The sequence below is a fragment of the Pogoniulus pusillus genome, chromosome 37, assembly GCF_015220805.1.
Source record: "Pogoniulus pusillus isolate bPogPus1 chromosome 37, bPogPus1.pri, whole genome shotgun sequence".
Lineage (NCBI taxonomy): Eukaryota > Metazoa > Chordata > Aves > Piciformes > Lybiidae > Pogoniulus > Pogoniulus pusillus.
In genome coordinates, this window is record NC_087300.1 from 4101279 (window position 1) to 4122384 (window position 21106).

General features: G+C 45.7%; 1 protein-coding gene across 4 annotated transcripts; it reads right to left on the minus strand.

The window, feature by feature from the left end:
• Positions 1-231: 231 nt before the first annotated feature.
• CLSPN (claspin) lies at positions 232-21030 on the minus strand. Of its 4 annotated transcripts, none has more exons than XM_064172799.1 (25): positions 20945-21030; positions 19699-19828; positions 18737-19188; positions 17830-17994; positions 17269-17346; positions 16963-17035; positions 16317-16425; positions 15046-15590; positions 14446-14637; positions 13282-13463; positions 12371-12573; positions 11976-12040; positions 10731-10936; positions 9885-10045; positions 9558-9784; positions 9217-9334; positions 8438-8519; positions 8040-8137; positions 6059-6223; positions 5844-5965; positions 5356-5483; positions 4117-4225; positions 2529-2611; positions 2179-2340; positions 232-1512 (listed from the first exon to the last, which is right to left on the minus strand). In XM_064172799.1, exons 1-25 carry the CDS (start codon positions 20981-20983, stop codon positions 1399-1401), a joined length of 4008 nt encoding a protein of 1335 aa, XP_064028869.1. In that variant the 5' UTR covers positions 20984-21030; the 3' UTR covers positions 232-1398. The 4 variants fall into 4 exon arrangements, with proteins under 4 accessions (XP_064028869.1, XP_064028868.1, XP_064028867.1 ...); XM_064172798.1 differs by having other exon boundaries at positions 9217-9331; positions 17830-17997; XM_064172797.1 differs by having other exon boundaries at positions 17830-17997.
• Between the last annotated feature and the right edge of the window lie 76 nt (positions 21031-21106).

Consider the following 21106-nt stretch of genomic DNA (forward strand, 5'->3'; position numbering starts at 1 on the left):
AATTTTATGCAAAACTAAGCTGAAGGTTTGAAAATTTTCCCCTCCACTAAACACAGGGAGGGATTGGTTTTGTTGCATTCAAATATTATTGCAGCTGTTCCTAGAGAAAAGCTTAGCTGTGGCTACAAAGGCAAAAGAAGCCATGAAAACAAACCAAAAAATAACACAAAGAGGAGAGAGAAACATTTGGGGAAATCCCCCACAGCTGAAATGCTGCAAATTCACTCCAAGTGCCTCCAAAAGTCAACCCACATTTTATTGTAAAATTGCACTCCAATTAGTACCAGAATTCTTTATAAAACATAATATACAGTTAAAATATTTTACATGTAGCACACCAGCTGCGTGCTTCTGATGTTACAACATTTACAGTCCAGGGGATTTCACTGACGAGAGTCAGCACCCTCAAGGAGGAGACATCAAACCACGGAGAGGTTTGGCCACTGGCTGGGGCTCTACCACACTCGACATGCAAATCACAAGTGTCACAAATGCTGTCTCATTGCTTAGAGTAGCTGTGAGTGATGGTTTCCTTGTTATCCAGTTTTCTCCCTCTGGGAATTTTGTTACTAGCTGCTCAGAAATGGTTTCTCTTGGATGACAACAAATGGAATGGCTGAGGTGAAAGAGTTTTCAGTCGGGGGAAAAACAGACCAAACAACTAAAAATCAAAGCAACTGAAGCCCCAACACATCTTTTCCTCTCCCACATCTGTTACTCACATTCTTCCCTCTCCATGCACACCCATTTATATCCATGGGTAAGAATATCAACACTAACAAAAACTTGGGATTAAAACCTTACCATAAAAGGTTGAGACCTCTTTAAGAAGGGTACATTGCAAATATAAATTAGAGCTTCTTAAAACTCCAAGCTGGTTAGTGCTCAACGCTGGAGACAATCAGGCACTGGGAGAAGCCACAGCTACCCTCAGACTGGGCAGCTGCCACAGCTAACTCCTATCTCCTTCAGCCTCCCCAGCTGCAGAGGTACCTCCTTGATCTGTGCTTTAAGCTAACTGCAGCACGTCGGCATCACAGCTCTCACATGAGCAGTGTTTCCAGATGGAACTGATACCACTGAGCCATGTGAGCTTCTGCAAGGACAGAGTACAGTGGGGTGAGTTTCCTTAATGCTTGGGAAAGACAAAGTTAGCATTTCATACCAAACCAAGCATGGATTTTGGGCCCTCATTTGCCACTGAGCACTGAAAACAAAGATAAAGGGTGGGGGGATAAAGAAGAACATTGGCTGGAAATGACTGGAAGTGGTGAACTCAGTAGCAGCACAGAAGGTACTGCAGTTTGTTAACCTTCCTGCTGAGGGCTGGCAGAGTTACAAAACAAACTGCAGCTGGCAAAGAGATGAGACACAACCTCTGGCCCTAGGCAGAAACATTCAGCTCTCCAGGTACTGGAAAATGCTTCGGCTTTGAGTGGTTTCCTTTGTGCTGTCCACCCTGGGCCGTTTGGCCAGAGATGTTATTACTGCAGCAGGACCCCTTTTCTTCACCTGCAGGGGGGCAGGATACAATTAGAATACAGAAAACCTCCAAAAAGGTTAAATTCTGAACGAGGAGAAGATCATTTGGTGCAAGAGCACATCCTGGGAAATCACAGAACATCTCTGGCAGCATAGAATGGGCTGGAAGAGACCTCTAAAGGTCATTCAGTCCTGCCCCCCCTGCAGTCAGCAGGGACATCCCCACCAGAACAGGTCACCCAGGGCCCTGTCAAGCCTCACATTCAATGTCTTCAGGGAAGGGACCTCAACCACCTCCCTGGGCAACCTGTTGCAGTGCTCCACCACCCTCATAGTAAAAAACTTGTTCCTAACATCCAATCCAAATCTGCTCTTCTCAAGCTTGAACCCATTGACTCTCGTCCTGTCACTGCAGGCCTTCGTAAGCAGCTTCTCTCTATTCTTCGTGTAGGATCCCTTCAGGTACTGGCAGGCTGCTATTAGGTCCCCCAGGAGCCTCCTCCTCCCCAATTTGATCACCCCCAGCTCCCTCAACCTGTTCTCATAGCAGATCTGCTCCAACCCTCTGATCATTTTCGTGGCCCTCCTCTGTACCTGTTCCAGCAGGTCCATGTCCTGACGTGGCATTGCTCTTATCTTTGCTGCCAAGTGCAGATCATTTAGACCTACAGGCTCACATCCCACACACATCTTTACCTGAACTTTTGACTTCTCCTTTGCCTCTTCAGTCTTGTCTGGAGAAAGGGTATGAAAGACAAAATTCCTTGAGTTTCGTGGTGCGTTGGGATTCAGATCTGACATTGCTGCTATTTTCTGAAGGAGAGCTTTAGGTCTGTTCAAGAATGACCCATTTTTTATCTGGAGGAGAAAGAGATGCTGCCATTAAACCACTCACACAAACAGGACTGCTCTTTTAGGAGGTTATTCTTACTAGCAAAGACCATTCCCTACTTAAATACTACCACCATACAAACAAGAATCCAGGACCAGCTCATCCTGCTGTGTTCTACAGCCTGGCAATGCCAGTTTCCAGAGCCATTACCCACCTGGGCATCGTTGGCAGGTCCAAACGTTTCAAAAGGGTTCCTGGGTAGTAAGGTTGTGTCCTGTACCACCACTGCTGGGCTGGCTAGCAGAGACAGAAAGGAACATGTCAGTCTCTCAATTTATTTGAAGGAACAACAGTGAGGCTCAGGGCACCCTCAGGGAGTTTGTAGACACCAAGCTGAGTGGTGTGGTTGATGAGACTGAAGGATGAAATGGAAGCCATCCAGAGACCTGGGCAGGCTGGAGGTGGGCTGAGGAGAATCTCATGAGATTCAGTAAGGCAAAGTGCAAGGTCCTGCACCTGAATCAGGGCAACCCTGGATGTCATAGAATCAGTCAGGTTTGGAAGGGACCACAAGGATCATGTAGTTCCAAGTCCCCTGCCATGGCCAGGGACACCCTACCCTAGAGCAGGCTGCTCACAGCCTCAGCCAGCCTGGCCTTAAACACCTCCAGCCAAGGAGCCCCAACCACCTCCTGGGCAACCCATTCCAGCCTCTCACCACTCTCATGCTCAACAACTTCCTCCTCACATCCAGCCTGAACCTACCCATCTCCAGCTTCACTCCATTCCTCGTAGTCCTGTCACTACCTGAAATCCAGGTTGGGGGATTAGGAGATTGAGAGCAGCCCTGCAGAAAGGGACTTGAGGGTGCTGGTGGGTAAGAAGCTGGACAGGAGCCAGCAATGGGTACTTGCAGCCCAGAAGGCAAATGGCAGCCTGGGCTGCCTCAAAAGAAGTGTGGGCAGAGATGGAGAGAAGGGATTCTGCTCCTCTGCTCTGCTGAGACCTCATCTAGAGTGTCACAGGCAGTAAACGTGGGGAGAAAGGAATCTGCTACAAATTATACCATGAGCCATACAACAATAGAACTCATTGCCAGAGTCTTTTACTAGGCAGAGGGCAAATCTGTCTCTGAAAGTTTTGCACACTTGGGGTCACGTTTTTGCCATGGCCAAAGAAAACTGACATTTATTTTCACCATATTACACAGCTTGTCCTGAAGTCACAGATCTTTGGACAAGGTGCTAGGGCTGAATGGCCCCTAGACTTCACTCCTCTGGGATTTTTAAGGCAAGCAAAGGAAGAATAAAAGCCTAAAGGGTCAAGCAAAGCCTGGATGAGGCACTTAGTGCCATGGTCTAGTTGACTGGATAGGGCTGGGGGATAGGTTGGACTGGATGATCTTCCAACCTGGTTGATTCTATGTAGAGGAATTTATTTCCACTCCACAACTCTTTTTTCCAGGCAGCAGCACACTAGTTTCTGAAGTGAACACACACAGCCAGCATCAACTAGTTAGATCAGGTGTCCCTGCCCATGGCAGAGGGGTTGGAACCAGGTGATCCTAGTGGTCCTTTCCAACCCTGAGTGATTCCACGATCAGCCTTGCAGCTGTATGCTTTCAATGCTTTTATAGTTTCAGCTTTCCAAGTTCTGCAAGACATGACTTGAGGCTGCTGGAAGGAAATGAAATGCTGGAGATTTGTGACCTCAGGCCTGCTTCACTGGAGACCACAACAGATGAGTGGAAGTTAAGCTTCCTTTGTCTTATTTGACTGCCTCTTGTGCACAGGTTGCTTTACCTTTCTTCTGCAGGGACTTGGCAGTTACTTTTTTTGCTAGTTTCATGAACTGGCTGTCTTCACCAATGTCTTCTTCCTCCTCCTCTTCCTGCTCTTTGTTTTTCTCCTTCTGTAGCAGAGAGGAAATTGAAAAAGCTCCTATTAAGAATGAACAGTTAAGTAGATCAAATCTTTTCATTATGTACATTAATTTGGAACCACAGAATTAATACAGAACCACTAAGATTGGAGAAGACCTCAAAGATCATCAAGTCCAACTTTCCACCTAACACCTCCATGACCACATGTCCCAAAGTGCCACTTCTACATGTTTTCTGAACACCTCCTGGGATGAGGACTCCACCACCTCCCTGAGCAGCCTGTTCCAGTGCCTGAGCACTCTTGCAGGAAAGAAATTCTTTCTAACATTCATTATTAATTTCTATTTACTTTCTGCTGTGGAATTTTACTGTATTTTCTTAAGACACTTCATCATCTTCAATCTATTAACACAGCAAACCTGCAGCATCTCGTTCAGCTGACAAACCTGACCTAACAGTGACACTTCTAAAAGTGGAAGTTTTGCTCCCATTACAAGAGACTTACTCTAGCTTTGAAGCTGACTTGTTTCAGAACAGTTATTTTTGCCTCTCCCTTCTGAACCTAGGGAGATCTCGTTGCTGTCTACAACTACCCGAAGGGACATTGTGGAGAGGCTGCTGAAGGTCTCTTCTCACAGGTAGTTGGAGATAGAACAAGGGGGAATGGCATCAAGATGAGACTGGGGAGGTTTAGATATTAGGAAAGAGTTTTTCATGGAGAGAGTGGTCAGGGACTGGAATGAGCTGGCCAAGGAGGCAGCGGAGTCACCCAGCCTAGATGTGTTTAAGGGTGGTTTGGATGTGATGCTTAGAGCTATGGTTTAAGGTGAATCTTGTAGAGTAGGGTTCTAGGTTTGACTTGGTGCTCCTGAAGGGCTTTGCCAGTCTGCATGGTGCTGTGATTCTGTGATGCTCTCATTCTAAAATCCTGGCAGAAGCAGAAGAGCAGAACCCACAACAAAAAGCAAAGATACAGAGTTGGACTTAATCACCTTGGAGGTCTTTTCCAAGCTTAACCTTTCTGTGATGTTTCCATGATTAATTAACAACATTTTGTCCAGAGTTTTACTTGAGGAACTGACATTTTCCCACCTAGCAATGGTGTAGAGCCTGAGTATGATGCCTGTCTTACAGCTCTTAGAGCTCTCACAGCTCTCACCTGCTCCCGGAGCCACTGCTCTCGTTCAAATCGCTCCTTCCTCCACTTTGCTTCTGTCTCATCAAACTCTTCATTCTCACCCTCATTATCAGAATCTCTCTGAAACAAGTCAATCTGTGAAGCATCATCTGGATAAAGAGGAAAAAAATCCAAAAGAAATAATTAGCTAATTAGCTGCCACATTTTAAGAGGTATAAAATATGCAGACTAGTAGGAAAAAAAAACACAAGCCACAGACCCTCCCTACCCAGTTCCTTTCTGAAGACTCCATGTTCTTCTGAAGGACCTTGTGGCTGCTGTTTCACACACACACTCTCATTCCAGTCATAGAATCATAGGACATAGCTGATTGGAAGAGGCCTTGTAGATCACCCAGCCCAACCTTCAATCCAGCACTGAAGCATCAACACTAAACCATGTCCCTGAGGGCCATGTCCCAAGCACCAGGTCCTCCACCCCCACTGATTAACTCTGGAGCAGAAATGCACCTATGTTTTTCCATCTGAATTTCCTTGTCCTGCCAGGGCCATCACTGTGCAGGTCACCATCAATGAGGTATCTCTCCTGGTACAAGCGTAGCTGACGCTTGTCATCATCCAGCATGGCCTTCCTGTCAACACAGGAGACACAGAGGTTAGTCCAAGTGAGATCCAAGAGCCAGAACTTCAAATGCAACAAAATCCATACTAATATTGTCACTGACATGTGGAATTTCTGTATTTGGTTTCCTAATTCTGCTTCAGTGGGGAGTTCCTCATCAATTATCTCTTCTTCATACTCATTCAGGTCTTCACCATCGTACTCATCTTCACTCCCCACATCACTCCCTGACAGCTCTGCCTCATCTTCCATGAAATCCTGTAGTTTTCTAGAAAAGAATGGGAAAAGAGTTCAGTTTGGTAGACCAATAATCACCACAGACCTTCTGAGAGCAAGGTTTAGCTTCTGGCATACAAGCGTAAGGTCCTGCATCTGGGTTGGTGCAACCCCAAGCACAACTCCAGGCTGGGTAGGAAATGGCTGAGAGCAGCCCTGAGGAAAAGGACCTGAAGGTCTGGGCTGATGAAAAGCTCAACAGGAGCCTGCAGTGGGAGTGCAGCCCAGACAGCAACCCTGTGCTGGGCTGCAGCAAGAGCAGTGTAGGCAGCAGGGCAAGGGAGGGGATTCTGCCCTTGGCTCTGCTCTCCTCAGAGCCAACCTGCAGTCCTGGGTGCAGTTCTGGAGCCCCCAGCACAAGGACATGGAACTGTTGGAGCCAGTCCAGAGGAGGCCACCAAGTTGCTGAGCGGGCTGCAGCAGCTCTGCTATGAGGACAGGCTGAGAGAGTTTGGGCTGTGCAGCCTGGAGAATGCTTCGAGGAGACCTTGGAGTGGCCTTTTAAGTGTCTGAAGGGGGCTACAGAAGGGCTGGGGAGGGACTACTGACAAAGTCCAGTAATGACAGGACAAGGAGTAATGGGTTTAAACTGGCAGAGGGGAGATTGAAACTAGATGTTAGGAAGGGGTTCTTGACAATGAGGGTGATAAGACACTGGCACAGGTTGCCCAGGGAGGTTGTGGATGCTGCCTCCCTGGAGGTGTTCAGGACCAGGTTGGATGAGGCCTTGAGTGACCTATTCTAGTGGGAGATGTCCCTGTCTATGGCAGTGGGTTGGAAATGGATGATCCTTGAGGTCCCTTCCAACCTAAACCATTCCATGATTCTAAATCAAGCCATATGCCACAGGAGAAATCAGGACACCACTCCAGCGTTTGAAATGACTAAGACTGAAGCTCTTGCATGTTTCCATATGCAGTCTGCTAACAGACAGCACCCCAAATTGTTGTCCTTCACATTGGGTTGCCTACCAAATGTGATGGCAGTAACTGTCAACTAGAGGTTTTACTAACTGGAGCAAAGACTTTAAGGCCTGAGGAATGACAGCAGCACTCCTGCATTTCCTCTTACGAGACTCTACTTCAAATACTGTATCCAGCTCTGGTGTCCCCAGCACAAGGAGGACACAGAGCTGTTGGAGTGAGTCCAGGTAAGGCCACAAAGATGATCCAAGGCCTGGAGCACCTCTGCTGTGAGGATAGGCTGAGGAAGCTGGGGTTGCTCAGCCTGGGTTAGAGCTGCCTTCCAGTACCTGAGGGGATCCTACAGGAAGGCTGCAGAGGGACTTTGCATGAGGGTGTCTAGAGACAGGACATGAAGGAATGGTTTGAAGCTGAGGGAGAGCAGGGTTAGGCTGGAGCTTAGGAGAAGTCCTAGGGTGGTGAGACTCTGGAATAAGGGAGGTTGTGTATGCTTCCTTGCTGGAAGTATCCAAGGCCAGATTGGATGAGGCCTTGAGCAACTAAGTGTAGCTGAGAGGTGTCCCTGCCCATGGCAGGAAGGTTGGAGTGGATGATCTCTGAGATCCCTTCCAACCTAAGCCATTCTATGATTTTTCTGGTCAAAAAGACTGCTTTCATTGTGGGCTTTGATTTTCACCTATGATGAACATTAGAATGGAAACCCTCTGGAATCCACCAGTAACTTTGTTAAATTTGTGCAAGGTGACAACAGCAAAGTAAAAACCCAGGCAGAGGCAGCACCATACAAACATTGGCAGCTATTGATGCAGAGGAAGGATTAAGTAGACTGAAGTTTCTACTGCTATTCATACTCTGTCAATCAAAACACAAACAAGATGTACTTACAGTTTTTTCTTCACTCTCTGCCTATGTTCCAGCAGTTGCTGCTCTTCTTCATCACTTGTTTCTGCTTCTTCAGCATCACTGCCTCCACTTTTTTCATCCTGTCAACAAGGAAGTTTTCATAAATTAAAAGAGCTTCTGGAAGCTTCTTCTGGTCTTCAAACACAGACTGAAAGAGCACAGATCCTTCAGAGGACTTGCTCTGCTAAGGTGTTTTATCCTGTATATCACAACATTAAGGAAACCTCTTAAATGATCTAAACACTGCTCTTAAAAATGTTTCAGGGAGCTTGTTCTGGAAGTCACAATACTTTATACTGATGTATTAAAACATTCAGTAGACAAAAGGAGTTCTCTCAGGCAGGATGCTGCTGCAGTTGCCTGGCTCCATCAGCTCCTACCTCTTCGCTATCAAAGGCATTGTCATCTGCTACAAGCTGAAAATCACCAAGTTCTTCTTGCTCCTCCTCATCTTCCTCTTCCCTAAGGGAAAAGTAAATGAAAGAAATGCAGGTTTTCATTTCAGCTCCAGGGATGGCTTCATTGCAAGGTAAGATTCAAGCCATGCTGAGAGCTGGGCTCAGCTAAAACTGTGAGTGCTCCAAGAGCTGCAGACTCTCAACAGCATTTAGCTTTAAATGCCCCAAATGCCACCAGAATTGATATTTTCAGACCTCAGATCTTCAGTCTCAAGGGCAATAGAACAGGTATTAAATCCTGAGTTTGTTTCCCCTCTAAATTCCTCTTGGATCCCCCAAACATTTCCATTGCTAAGCCTCATTATCCCTTGGTCAGGTAGTGATGCACCTTCCCAGTATAACCACTGGAGAAAATGCAAGGCCCAGCATTTAATTTTGGTTCCTGTGCTTTTGGGTTCTCTTCTGGGTAGTTGCCTAAGTCCCACAATTAAACAATCTCTTCTCAGTCTGGTGGAAGTCCTTCAGCACTTCTTTCATCATCAGTGAGAGACAAAAGATTTCCCTGCACAGCAGCCGCACAAACTGAACTTGCTGCAGACTCAGGGAGTGATTGCTGAGCCACTGGAAATATTTCACCTCCAAACCAGACTGCCTTTGCTTACAGCATTCTGAGTTGGTGTGGAACAAGAAAACACACAAAGAGTGGAGTGAGATAAGCTCTGCTATGAAGTTTTATACATTTTAGGAAGACCAATGCTAACCTGTCTGTGGGAAAGGAGCCTGAACACAGTGCCAGAGCTTCTGCCATTGGATCTTCTATGTCACTGTCCTTTTCTGCCTTGGAAAAGGCAGATGAAGATGCCCACGTTGGAGAACCTGCTAGAAAAAGTAATGAGATGGCAGCTTAGGCAGATAGATTTCTGCTCTCAAAACGTCAGAGAGCATCCTAGAAATGATGTAGCATAGCCCCACAGAGGTGATAAATCGTTAGAGCTCTCAAAGCCCCACAGTCTGCATTAGTGCCTAAAAACTAAAGGGCACCTCGACACAAAGCTTATCAATCAAGTGACCAACCAAGCTGAAAAGAGAATTCAGGACATACTTTGAGACACAAATTTTCCTGAGCAAAGGTTGAGCAGTTCTTCCATGTTCTGCTTCTTGTTGCTGTTGGCATTTTGCTCACGTTCAGCCTGGCTGCTAAATTTCCCAGAACACAAGTCCAGTAACTCATCCATGTTGGCATCCATTGCATTCTCATCCATACTGGCCAGAGTCAGCTGGTGCTTGGAGGCCTGGTATTTATTCCTGTGTTGTCCAACATTCAGGAACCTGAAAGAAAAAGTCTGTAGTTAAAAAAAATCTTGCTAGTTTTTGAGTCCTGTTTCTGTATAGAGGGCACAAAACATCATGCTTTACACCTCTTCCTTACCCATCTGCGTCAAGCAGCTGGCTCTGAGTGTCATCTTCCAAAGAAAATTGGAACTGTGACTCACCAGCCCCTGGAAATAAACTCTTGGGCTCAGGAGAGGCATTATACAGATCCTGGGAATCTTCTATGGGAAGAGAGGGCTCAGATGTCTTTCCTGAGCTCTAGTCAAAAGGAATATAAAAATACACAAGATATTTACTTTGCAAGCCTAGAATTCAAAAGCTAAAACATTTCAGGTGCTTGAAAGGATTAACACCAGGCAGGAGTCATGTCCACGCTGCTCTGTAAACCACTGACACCACACAGAGTGCAGCCTGTGCAAATACACTTCCAAATACTGACTATGTACATACTTTAGGCATAGAAACCAGACCATAATTTCTGGCTTTTATAGCATCTCTATTTTCCTTTGCTGCTTTCAGAATATAAGTTTTTCTAACACCATTTTTACCCATTCCAATGTGGACACTTTTCAAACTCCAGGGACTTAGAATCATAGAATCAGCCAGGGTTGGGACCACAAGGATCATCTAGTTCCAAGCCCCCTGCCATGGCCAGGGACACCCTACCCTAGATCAGGCTGGCCAGAGCCCCATCCAGCCTGGCCTTAAACACCTCCAGGGACAGGGCCTCAACCACCTCCCTGGGCAACCCATTCCAGGCTCTCACCATTCTCATGGTGAAGAACTTTCTCCTCACTTTCCAAGAGCTTTCCTGAAATGCTACTCCTATAGAAGTGTTTGCCACCTTCTGCTACTGTCTGGTAGATCTGACAATCAGGATAAAGTAGATTTATTCACTACCCACTGGGTTAATACACATTAGGAACAGGACTGAGAACCTTACCTTGGAAGCAGAGCTGATAAAGCTTGTTTTGAAAAAACCTGGGGAAGGTGACCTGAAACCTCCTGCTGCAGATAAGAAGTTCCCTCCTCGGGACAATTGCTTGTTGCAGGGTTGGTATGAGGGGATCATGGAGCCTATTAGCTCAAAGCTGCTGTTATGGCTGTTCTCTTTTGCTAGTGTTGGTAGAGAGAAGGAATCATCATCCTCTGGGAAAAAGAAATTAAATAGAGTGCTCAATAACTCCCTTATTTTTCTTACCCAATAATATCTCAAGAGTGCTGTTCTGCAACACTGTCACACAGCTACAAATTCAATTTGTTGTGCTCCTGTTGGATTTCTTTCTTCAGAGAGAGAATTACAGAATTGTTTTGGGCAGAAAAGACCTCTAAGATCATGAAGTCAAATCATTCTCTAACTCTACTATGGCTGCCACTAAACCATAGAATCATAGAATCAGTCAGGGTTGGAAGGGACCACAAGGATCAGACAGTTCCAAGCCCCCTGCCATGAGCAGGGACACCTCACATTAGATCAGGCTGGCCACAGCCTCATCCAGCCTGGCCTTAAACACCTCCAGGCATGAGGCTTCCACCACCTCCATGGGCAGCCCCTTCCAGGCTCTCACCACCTTCATGCTGAAGAATTTCTTACTAACATCCAATCTGAATCTTCCCATTTCCAGCTTTGTTCCATTCCCCCCAGTCCTGTCACTACCTCACAGTCTAAAAAGTCCCTCCCCAGCTTTGTTGAAGGTCCTCTTAAGATACTGAAAGGCCACAATAAGGTCACCTGGGAGCCTTCTCCTCTCCAGAATGAACAGCCCCAACTCCCTCAGTCTCTCCTCATAGCAGGGAGTTGGGGCTGTTCCCAGCCCAAATCATGTCCCTCAGCAGCACATCTCTCCCTCTTTGAAACACCTCCAGGGATGAGGATTCAACCTCCTCCCTGAGGAGTCTGTTCCAGTAGTTGAAAATCCTTTCAGGGAAGAAATGATGGATACTGCACTTCTTAACTGAATTTTATCTCACTGCTTTCTGACACTTTCTAGGTTTCCTCTTCAAAAACTATTTTCCTCTACTTTTTTCCAAACCCTCCCATTTTTTCCCATCAGTCTAAACTTTCATAATCATCCTGCATAAATACACAGGTGATAAAATAACAAAAACATCACATCTCAAACAGAGACTTCCAAGTGTGCCATGTTAAAAGAAAACACCATTAGCTAGCATAATAGTTCTGCTTTACCTAACTTGGCAGGTTCTTTGTCTGCAGCTTCTTCCAGTTCAAGCTTCTCATCAGGAAGAGAATATCTGCAATGCATGAAATTAAGTTATTTGTCAACATAGACAAGAGGAGTTGTTATTGTCTGTCAAGCTTCCTTGCAAAATCAGGATAACACCAAAAAGAAAACCCATTTAGTGCATTTTAAGAAGATTATTCCACTAAACAATCACAAATAAAAGAAAATTAACTATGAATTGATATAAATATATATAAAGAAAAAAAATATATGAAAGAAAATAGAACTACTGAAACAAGAGAGGGAAAAAAATCAGGTGCACTTTAAATGGCATCATCTATGTGTGTCGATCACACTGAAAGCTGCTCAGGCACCATTTTTAAGGCTTGCTTTTATTTACCCCATTTTTGAGGAGCTGTCCTTAAAAAGCATCAGTGTGGACTCCATGGAAGGTGGTTTGGGAACAGAATCACAGTGCACAGATTTCTCCAGCTTTTCTCCATCAATTGATTCTTTGTCAGTTTCTTTTTCTCCATCTTCTATGTGTTTCTCCTCTAGACCTTCGCTCTCTTCCTCTGCTTCACCAAGCAGAAATTCCACATTCTATAGAACACCCCCAAAACCCAGCAGAAACGTAGTGATTATTGCCTTGATCTTCCAATTTCCTTCCATAACTTTCAAGGAAATGTTTTAATACACAGAGGATGAAGCTGAGTGACATTCACAGCTCCTATATACTCTTATTCCACTCAAACAACTGGCATAGAGGTGCATCACAGGCTCACAGGATGTTAGGGGTTGGAAGGGACCCAAGGAGATCAAGTCCAACCTCCCTGCCAGAGCAGGACCATACAATCTAACACAGATCACACAGGAACACATCCAGACATGTTCCTTGGCATGACACAGCCAAACTCTTCTGACCCCTTTTGAAAAGGTAAGGCTATGGCAAACCCTCCCCCATACTGGGCAGGTGACTCAGTCTTGTCCCTGCTAGCAACAAGCAGAGGATACAGAGAGAAAATGGCACCAGGCTTTTCTACACACTTAGATTTGGGTGTAATACTTCTCAGACAAATAAAAGAAAGTTTGAGTAAGTTCAGCTTTAGACATGCCAAACCCTCAAGCTGCCAACTGCAAGAAGTTTTTTTGCCTCTGCTAATTACTCAAAAGAAGAAACAGTCCAAGTCTAGGAAGAATTCTTGGAAGTTTCCCTGACATTAAAGAGTGCACAAAAGCCTCATTTCATCGGGAAGAGGCAGCAGAATGGAGAAGCTGACTAGGTTATGCACAAATGTTGCATAGACAGACCTCTTGATCAGCTTCTTCCTCTTCCTCAGACTCATCTGTCATCTCCTCTTCCTCCTCCTCTTCCTCCTCCAGCATCTCCTCATTATCCAGCCTGAACAACGCTTGCCGCTTTTGGCGCTCCTCGGTCCTGCGGACCTTCATGGCCTCCTGGAGCTTAGCCTTCAGCACCTGCAGCTTTTCACCTAGACAGAAAGGAAAAATGAATGCATGAGGAGATGTTCTACAGAGAGTCCTTAACCTCAGTGCCTTTGAGCTTTCAATCTAATGTAAGCACACACATCAAGAGGGAATTAAAAAATGCCTTCTTTTCAGGTTTTGATGAGTCAGCTTCCGGCTGGAAGGGCTGGGGCAGCAAGTTTCCAAGAGCTCAGTTTGAGAGAGCCAACACAAATTCATGGATTACCAAGACCCCTTGTTATCCAGCAAGGCCACCAGTGTAGCTCACAGGAGTGAGAACAGGGTCTGGCTCACCACTGGGTCTTTTAGCAGTAAGAGTACCCAGCTGTCAGAAGCAGATGTGCCACGGCACAAGAAATCAAAAACAGCAGCTATAAATACAAGCAGGGAATGGCTTTGGTTGGAAAAGACATTTAAGGTCATTGAGCCAACCACCAGCTTAACACCACCATGGTCATTAAACCATGTCCTATGTGCCAGTCAATGGCAATACAAGGAGAAGCAGCATGAAACTTCGGTCCAAAGCAAAGAAGAGCTGGAGAATCACAATGGGTATTCAGAATCAGAGTAGATACCACATTAATGAGACATTTATTGAAGAACCTTAACAATGTGATGGCTTAAAGTGCATTATCTAGGAGACCTTTGGGACATACATCTGTCTGCTTCTACTTTATGTTCATCTAAATCTACTCAGCACCTAAACCCATCCAGCAGCTGTCTCGACCCACTCCCCTAGAGGCAGTAGCAGCTGCCTAAACCCACTCCCGCAGCAGCAGCAGCTGCCTAAGCCTAAACCCACTCCCCCAGCAGCCTAAACCCACAGCCCCAGCAGCTGCAGCAGCCTAAACCCACTCCCCCAGCAGCTGCAGCAGCCTAAGCCTAAACCCACCAGAGATCTGACAGACTGTTCCACACTGGCCAGTGCCATCTGAGAGGTCTTTCAAGGCTCTTCCAATCCAACCATCATCACTGATCCAAACCAACCTGGCTTTGTGTGAACTGCTTCCTCCAGGCTCTCTGCAGCCAACACTGCTGGGACCACATCTAACTTCAGCTCCTCTTTCCCTTCAGGTGTAGTCTCCTTACGGATAATGCTCATGTTTATGGTCCGTTCAGCTTTGGGTTTTGATGTGCCAAGAGTGTGCCTCAGGAAACGTGCTTTCAAGGATTCTATCTCTAGAAGAACATAGAAATTGCATTTCAAAACTCAAACCACATTAATCTGACAGCATTTAAAGGCATCAAGTCCTAAAGTTATATCAAGAGTACATCTTGAGAAGTACTTTTTTCAAAGGAATCACTGAATGGCTTAGGTTGGAAGGGATCTCAGAGCTCATCTACTCCAACCTGGTCTTGAACACCTCCAGGGAGAACGCATCCACAACCTCCCTGGTCAACCTAGAGTCTCATCACCCTCATACTAAAGAACTTCTTCCTAAAATCCAATCCAAACCTACTCTCCCTCAGCTTCAAAACAGTAGCAAAGAAGTGAACCTGCTTGCTTGATCTATGGCCTGAACATGGCTTTCAGTTTTTCCAGTGATTTGGGCAGGTATGAGATGGTTACAACAATAAAAACAATACCTTTATTTGATTCAGGTTCATCAAGGTTTATAAAGGACTCATTGCCAGAGCAGATTCTTGGCTTGATGGACAGGTCCACTCCCAGCTCACGCAGTTTATCCAGCTTGGACTTCCTCACTTTCTCAGGCTGTGCTGCTAATCCAGGCCCTGCTGGTTGATGGCTTTTCTCACACTGTGAGTCTGGTCTTTGCTCAAGGGTATCTCCTCCAACTGCAGGAGAAACTTCCTTCTCTTTTTGTTCACTACCATCAGTGCTTAGGAGGTTAGAGTGCTGCTGTTCTTCTGCACCACTGTCAGCTATCACAGTGCTAACTGTGTGAGAATCATCACTGTCCTGCCTGGGCTTTTCAGCACAGGCTTCTGTCAAGTTCTTCTCTACATCAGCAAGAGGCTTGTCCACAGTAGCATCAGCATCTCTGCTAAGGTTTGTTTCTGGTTCATTAGCTGCTGATTGATCACCTTCTCTTGGCCCATCTTTGCAACCTGTGCTGGAGTTCCTAGTGTCTGCAGAATCTTCACTTAAGGACAGCTGGTATTTAGTGGACCTAAGGGAGACAGAAATGTTACCACTCTTGGCTACTGTGAGAGGGGAGAAAAGGTTGAGAACAAACCGAGAGAGAGAGAGAGAGAAAGAAATCACCTTCTAATTATTGTCATTGATATGCAGGGAGAGGTAAAGGACAGAAAACTTGAAAACTTCATTTTGAGGAAATAAAAGGGCAGAGCAAAGAGTCTGTACTGGTTACACTATCAGAGTATAAAACTCCTGAGAGATTTTCTGACCACAGTAGCTTGAGTATTTTACTACTCATTACTCCAAAGTCCAAGTGAAATATTGGACTCCAGTCTAAACTTTTAATGGTTGGCCTTGATGAACATGGGAGGTCTTTTCCAACTTTAATGAGACTGTGATTCTAAACCACATTAAAGTAACCCTGCATAAGGATGTTACTTCATCTGGAGTAACTGCTAGACCTTGATTACTTCAGTAGTATGTCTGTGTCACAAGAGACAGTGCCTTGTGTTAACAGTGACACACTCCTAGTTTCCAGGTGTTCATAGAATTAAAGGAGCCCAAAATAGCTTTTTTTAAAGCCTCCCAGGGAAAAAACAGCTAAAATTAAACCAGCAAAGAAGTTGTGACTGTAGACAGTGCAGGTACGTACATCACCCAACACCTACAGCATGCAAAGTCTTGCTGTCCTCAAAAGCAAACCTGAGATGTTCTCAAAACTGATATGAAAACAACATCAGGAAGGTTGAAGCCTTACTTCAGCAATGCCATGGGATTTCCTTGCCACACTGGTCGAGGTCTGCTCTTGTAGAAGTCATGAATGCTTTTGAGTTCAGGCATGTGATACGGGAGAGACACAGAAGATTCTACAGAGAAAAGAGGTGAAAGAAAATTCAACACATCAATCAAGGCAGTTATTGGAGGTCTCTCAAATTCAAAAGAAGCTTGACATGAGCATTTGGTAGCAAAGACATCTGACTAGGCACAAACAGCAGAGATTAAATTCAACACAGCAAATGCTGCTGTTTGGGGAAGAACCCCAACAGCAATGGCCTTAAAGACCAAACTGGCAACACATCTGTGGGCTTGTTAAGAAATTAGCTGTGATGATAGTATCAGAACTGCAAAACCAGTACCCAGTTGATCACACACCTATCCAAAGCTCTACAGATTGCACTACCTTTACACAACAAGTTTACAGGCTCAGTATTTGCAAAAGGATTTCTTTCTCCCATTAGCTATAAAGACATTTTTAAACAGCTTATTGGAGAGAAATGGTCTTGCACCCTTCAACTCTAAATAAGGGAAAAGAAGGTCCTAAGCTTTCAGGTATATTATTTCCATTTCTCCACTTGATTTCTGAACAGCTGACACCCCTCTACACAAAAGAATTGAAGTTTTACCTCTAACAAGTCGTTGGGATTCACTATGTAGTTGTTTAAGGGCTTCTTTACTTAACTTTGCTGCCTTCCGCTCCTTAAAGAAAGAAAAAGGCTTCTGAGCTCAGAAAACAAAACATGGGACTCCAGTTACACTTTCTAAACAGTTTATATTCCCCTCCCCAGTAGAAAGGAATTAGAATAAAGCAGACAGTTTAGAAATAAATACATTGAAAATGGAAAACAAAAAGCCTCAGAAAGTGTGCATAGAAAAACATTTAGATCACTGCAACAAATAATGGAGAGCTTTATAAAAGAAGAATGTTTCACCTTCCTCTTTGGTTCTTTTAACACAGGATCCTCACTCTCCTCATCAAATACATGTTTGTAGCCTTCATCCTCTTTGTTCTACAGTGCATTAAAAAAAGATTCATTTGTTTGGCTGGATAAACACAGGCACTAACAAGGGCAAATAAGTCTAAAGCAAAAAGTAATTGTATAGAATCATAGAATCAAGCAGGCTGGAAGAAACTTCCAAGATCATCCAGTCCAACCTATCACCCAGCCCTGTCCAACTAACTAGACCATGGCACTAAAGTGCTTCATCCAGTCTTTTTTTGAACACCTCCAAGGACAGAATCATCCCTGGCCAGCAAACCCAGCAAAAGTGTTCACAAATCAACACAAACCCTGCTGAACATCTCTGGTAGATTTCCAAAGCTGCTAGCAAAGCTCTGCAGGACAACATCTCTCCATCTTTAAGAACAAAAAGCAGAGGATTATCCTCCCCTTCTCTCATATCAATAAGAGTTCACCACCATCAAAAAGTTTTAGTACCTGCTCAGGTATGTTACCCCTTACTAATAATCTTTTATCACTCTCAAATGTTACCTTATACTTTTTAACTTTGTTTTTCACAGCCGCTCGTATTGCTTCTATTGACTCTTCATCCTCTGGGGCACAATCATTCTCCTCTTCTAAGCCATTATCAAATAGTTCTTTGTCATCAAGAAGACATCCACTATCATTAAAAGGATACCTCTCACCACCATCTACCTGCTGGCCACAAGAATAAAGTATTTGTGTCACTCATTCCAGAAATGGAATTCTTTGGTGTTAAGATTACTGTCAAGTTGTGATGAAAGGAGTCAGAATAAGTACAACTGATCTTCCAGCTAGAATCACAGAATCTCACCACAGTGAGGGTTGGAAGGGACATCTGGAGATTACTCAGTCCAACCCCCCAGCTCCAGCAGGGCACCCACAGCAGGGTTTGAAATCTCTCCAGAGAAAGAGACTCCACAACTTCTCTGGGCAGCCTGCTCCAGGGCTCCATCACACCTCATGTTTAGATAGAGCTTCCTGGGTGCCAGTCTCTGCCTGTTCTCCCTTGTCCTGTCACTGAGCACCACTAAAGAGTCTGGCCCCACCCTCTTGCCCCCCACCCTTTAGCTCTTGTTAAGCATTGATCAGATCCCCATTCAGGCTGCTCTTCTCCAGGCTCAAAAGCCCCCAGAGCTTCCTCCAAGCCCAGCAGAGCAAGACAGAGAGCAGCTGAAACACCAAGCAAAGCTGTTTCTGCAGGTAACAAACCCCCAGAGAACTCCTGCATTAAACCATCAAGCCTTAGGGTTTGTACTCTCTTTGCAAATTAAATGTTCCATGGATCCCTGTGGATGCCACTGCAGCAGCTGGAACAGACCCCAGCGATGCCGAAGCACTAAGCACCATACTCAGAGGCAGAAACAAATTTCACTTAGTTGAGGAAACACCTAAGATTTCCTGCCAAAATATCTACCTCTGCTTTAGGCTTCTTTTCTTTCTTCAGCTGTTTAAGGGACTCAACTCTTCTCTCCTTCTCCTTCCTTCTTGACTTTCCTACAGCTTTATTTGCTGCCTCTTCTCCAGCATCATGCTTACGTTTTCTGTACTTTTTGCCAGATTTTAGAGGTCTCTCCTTTTCCAGCTCACCCTCAGGCAAGTCAGACTTTCTGCTTGTTTCATAGGTTTCAACCTGCAGTTGATCACCAGTGTCACTGTCATCACTGTCCAGCAGACCTTGGCGAATCCGATGAGATTTCTTGTTCCTCTGGGCAGAAATACTCTCTTTTTCCTCTCCATTTCCCTTATCTCCACCAGGAATATCATTCTGCACAAAAGATTCTCCATCCTCTCCCTCTTCACTCTCACTGTCCTGAAGCACCTTCTTGCTTTTTGCTTTTTTACGTATAAAAATCTCTTCCTCTGAATCTACCAAAATATGTTAAGAGAAGACAAATGGATGCAGACTATGAACAAAACCACGAGTTAATTAACAACCACCTAAACACAAAATCCCATCTCTGTCATATTTCAGAGCTCTCAACACCTAAAACAAATCAGCTTAAAGTCATTTGCAAAGTGACTTCTCCCTAGTGCAGTTTAGAACTTCCCCAAACTGTTACAGCTTAGCCTTAATAAAACAAAGCCAAAGCTGAAAATCCTTCACCAATAGCTTAGTGACTTGCTTTAAAATAGTAATAAATCCTACAAGAAGTGTTTCAATAAGCAACAACTCATAAAAAGAAATAAGCAATTAAGACACTCACATCCCCTTTCTGCACCTCAAAAGCCATTGGTCAGAGATTTACATTTGTTTGTCCACTTTCTGACCCACAATAAAAAAAGCAGTTTGGAATCTATGACAACTTCCTACAGCTTTGTAAAGCAAAAGCTGCACCACTGCGGCAACAAGCATCAAACCATGGCAAGAGTACAGACCTCTGTCATCCAGAGACGCCATCTCCTTGCTGAAGGGAGTAGGAGAAGTTGTTTCACAGCTGCCCTGTCCGCTGTCAGTGTCACTGTCAAGGGTTTTCTGCAAGCCTGAATTCAAATCTTCTAAAGGAAGCTACAAAGCAAAAGCACATTTTCTTTATTACAGTTAAATGCCATTCCTGTATTAATGCCTCTTGGTGTCCAACTTCACTCCAAAAGCACTGTTAACCCCTTACACAATTGCATTTAAGGACAGCAGGATCATTAGATTGCAAGAATTAGTGTTTACATGAAGGGAATTACACCTTCTCAGCTTGTATTAATACTTAAAGGGGAGCTTGGCCACAGTAGTAAGACTCAACACATTGGCTCATCTTCATCAAACGAAAATGGTAATGACACAACTGCATTGTTCTCCCCCATCTGCATTTCACCTAAATTAAACAGGGACCAGCAGATGCCTGTGGAGATTCTTTAGAGGCTCCTCCAAGCCAGGAGAAAATGACCTTCAAGTTGCACCAAGGGAGGTTTCGGTGGGACATGGGAAGAAATTTCTTCTGCGGAGATGTGGTGCTGAGGGACGTGCGGTAGCACCAGATTTAATACTGAGTTACATAACGATCACAAAAACCTTTTCCAACCGAAGCGGTTCTGGGATTCTGTGCCAAGGTGCCCACCCCCAGTGCTCGGTCACGCTGCAACAGAACGGCCTCTCCTGCGTCCCAGGAACCCCGTCACGGCTGATACCCCCGCAAACAGACTTAGAGCACGGAGACGCTGCCAAAAAGGCACTGGGACAAGCACCAGGACCGGCCCGGGACAGAGCATCTCTGTCAGCAGTTCCCACGGCAGCCCCGCGGCTCCCCGGAGCGCACCGCGGCACCGGCCGGGCCCCGAGCCCCCCAGCATGCACCGCGCCCGCGGGGGCAGGCCGAGTGCGGCCTTCCCGGCAGGCAGCGCGGCTGGCAAGGCGGAAGGGAGGCCTGCCGGCTGCGCTGGGAAGTGTAGTCTGCGAGGACCGCAGTCGAGCCGGCGGCGGCGCGACGCCGTCAGAGGTGAAAAGCGGCAAAGGACGCGCCGTTACCGCCATCCATCACCGTTGCTAATGCGATTACCGCCGCCATCGCGCTCGCTGCCTCTTGCTAACCCCTCCCGGCGCACTGCAGCCAGAGGAGCCCCAAAATTGCAGGCAGCCCGCAAAGTGCCATCACCACCAGCCGTTTGCTCAGAGCGGACCGGCAGAACTCACTTCAGCGGAGCCATCAGAAACCTCCGCTGCGGCCTCCATGGCCCCGGCTCGTTGCCGCTCCAGCGCTCCCGCCGCGCAGGGAACCGCTTCGAGTCTTCGCGCGCTGCCCTAACCCCGCCCAACTTCCGCAGACAGCCAATGGCGCACCCAGAGCCGCCCTGG

Excerpts from the sequence above, each read along its gene's own strand:
- CLSPN (XM_064172797.1), bottom strand. The coding sequence starts at position 20,983 with ATGGAGGCCGCAGCGGAGGTTTCTGATGGCTCCGCTGAA. Across the intron at positions 17,036-17,268 it reads TAAAAGAACCAAAGAGGAAG|GAGCGGAAGGCAGCAAAGTT; the intron begins GTGAAACATTCT and ends TCTTTCTTTAAG. Across the intron at positions 2,341-2,528 it reads GACCTGCCAACGATGCCCAG|ATAAAAAATGGGTCATTCTT; the intron begins GTGGGTAATGGC and ends TTTCTCCTCCAG.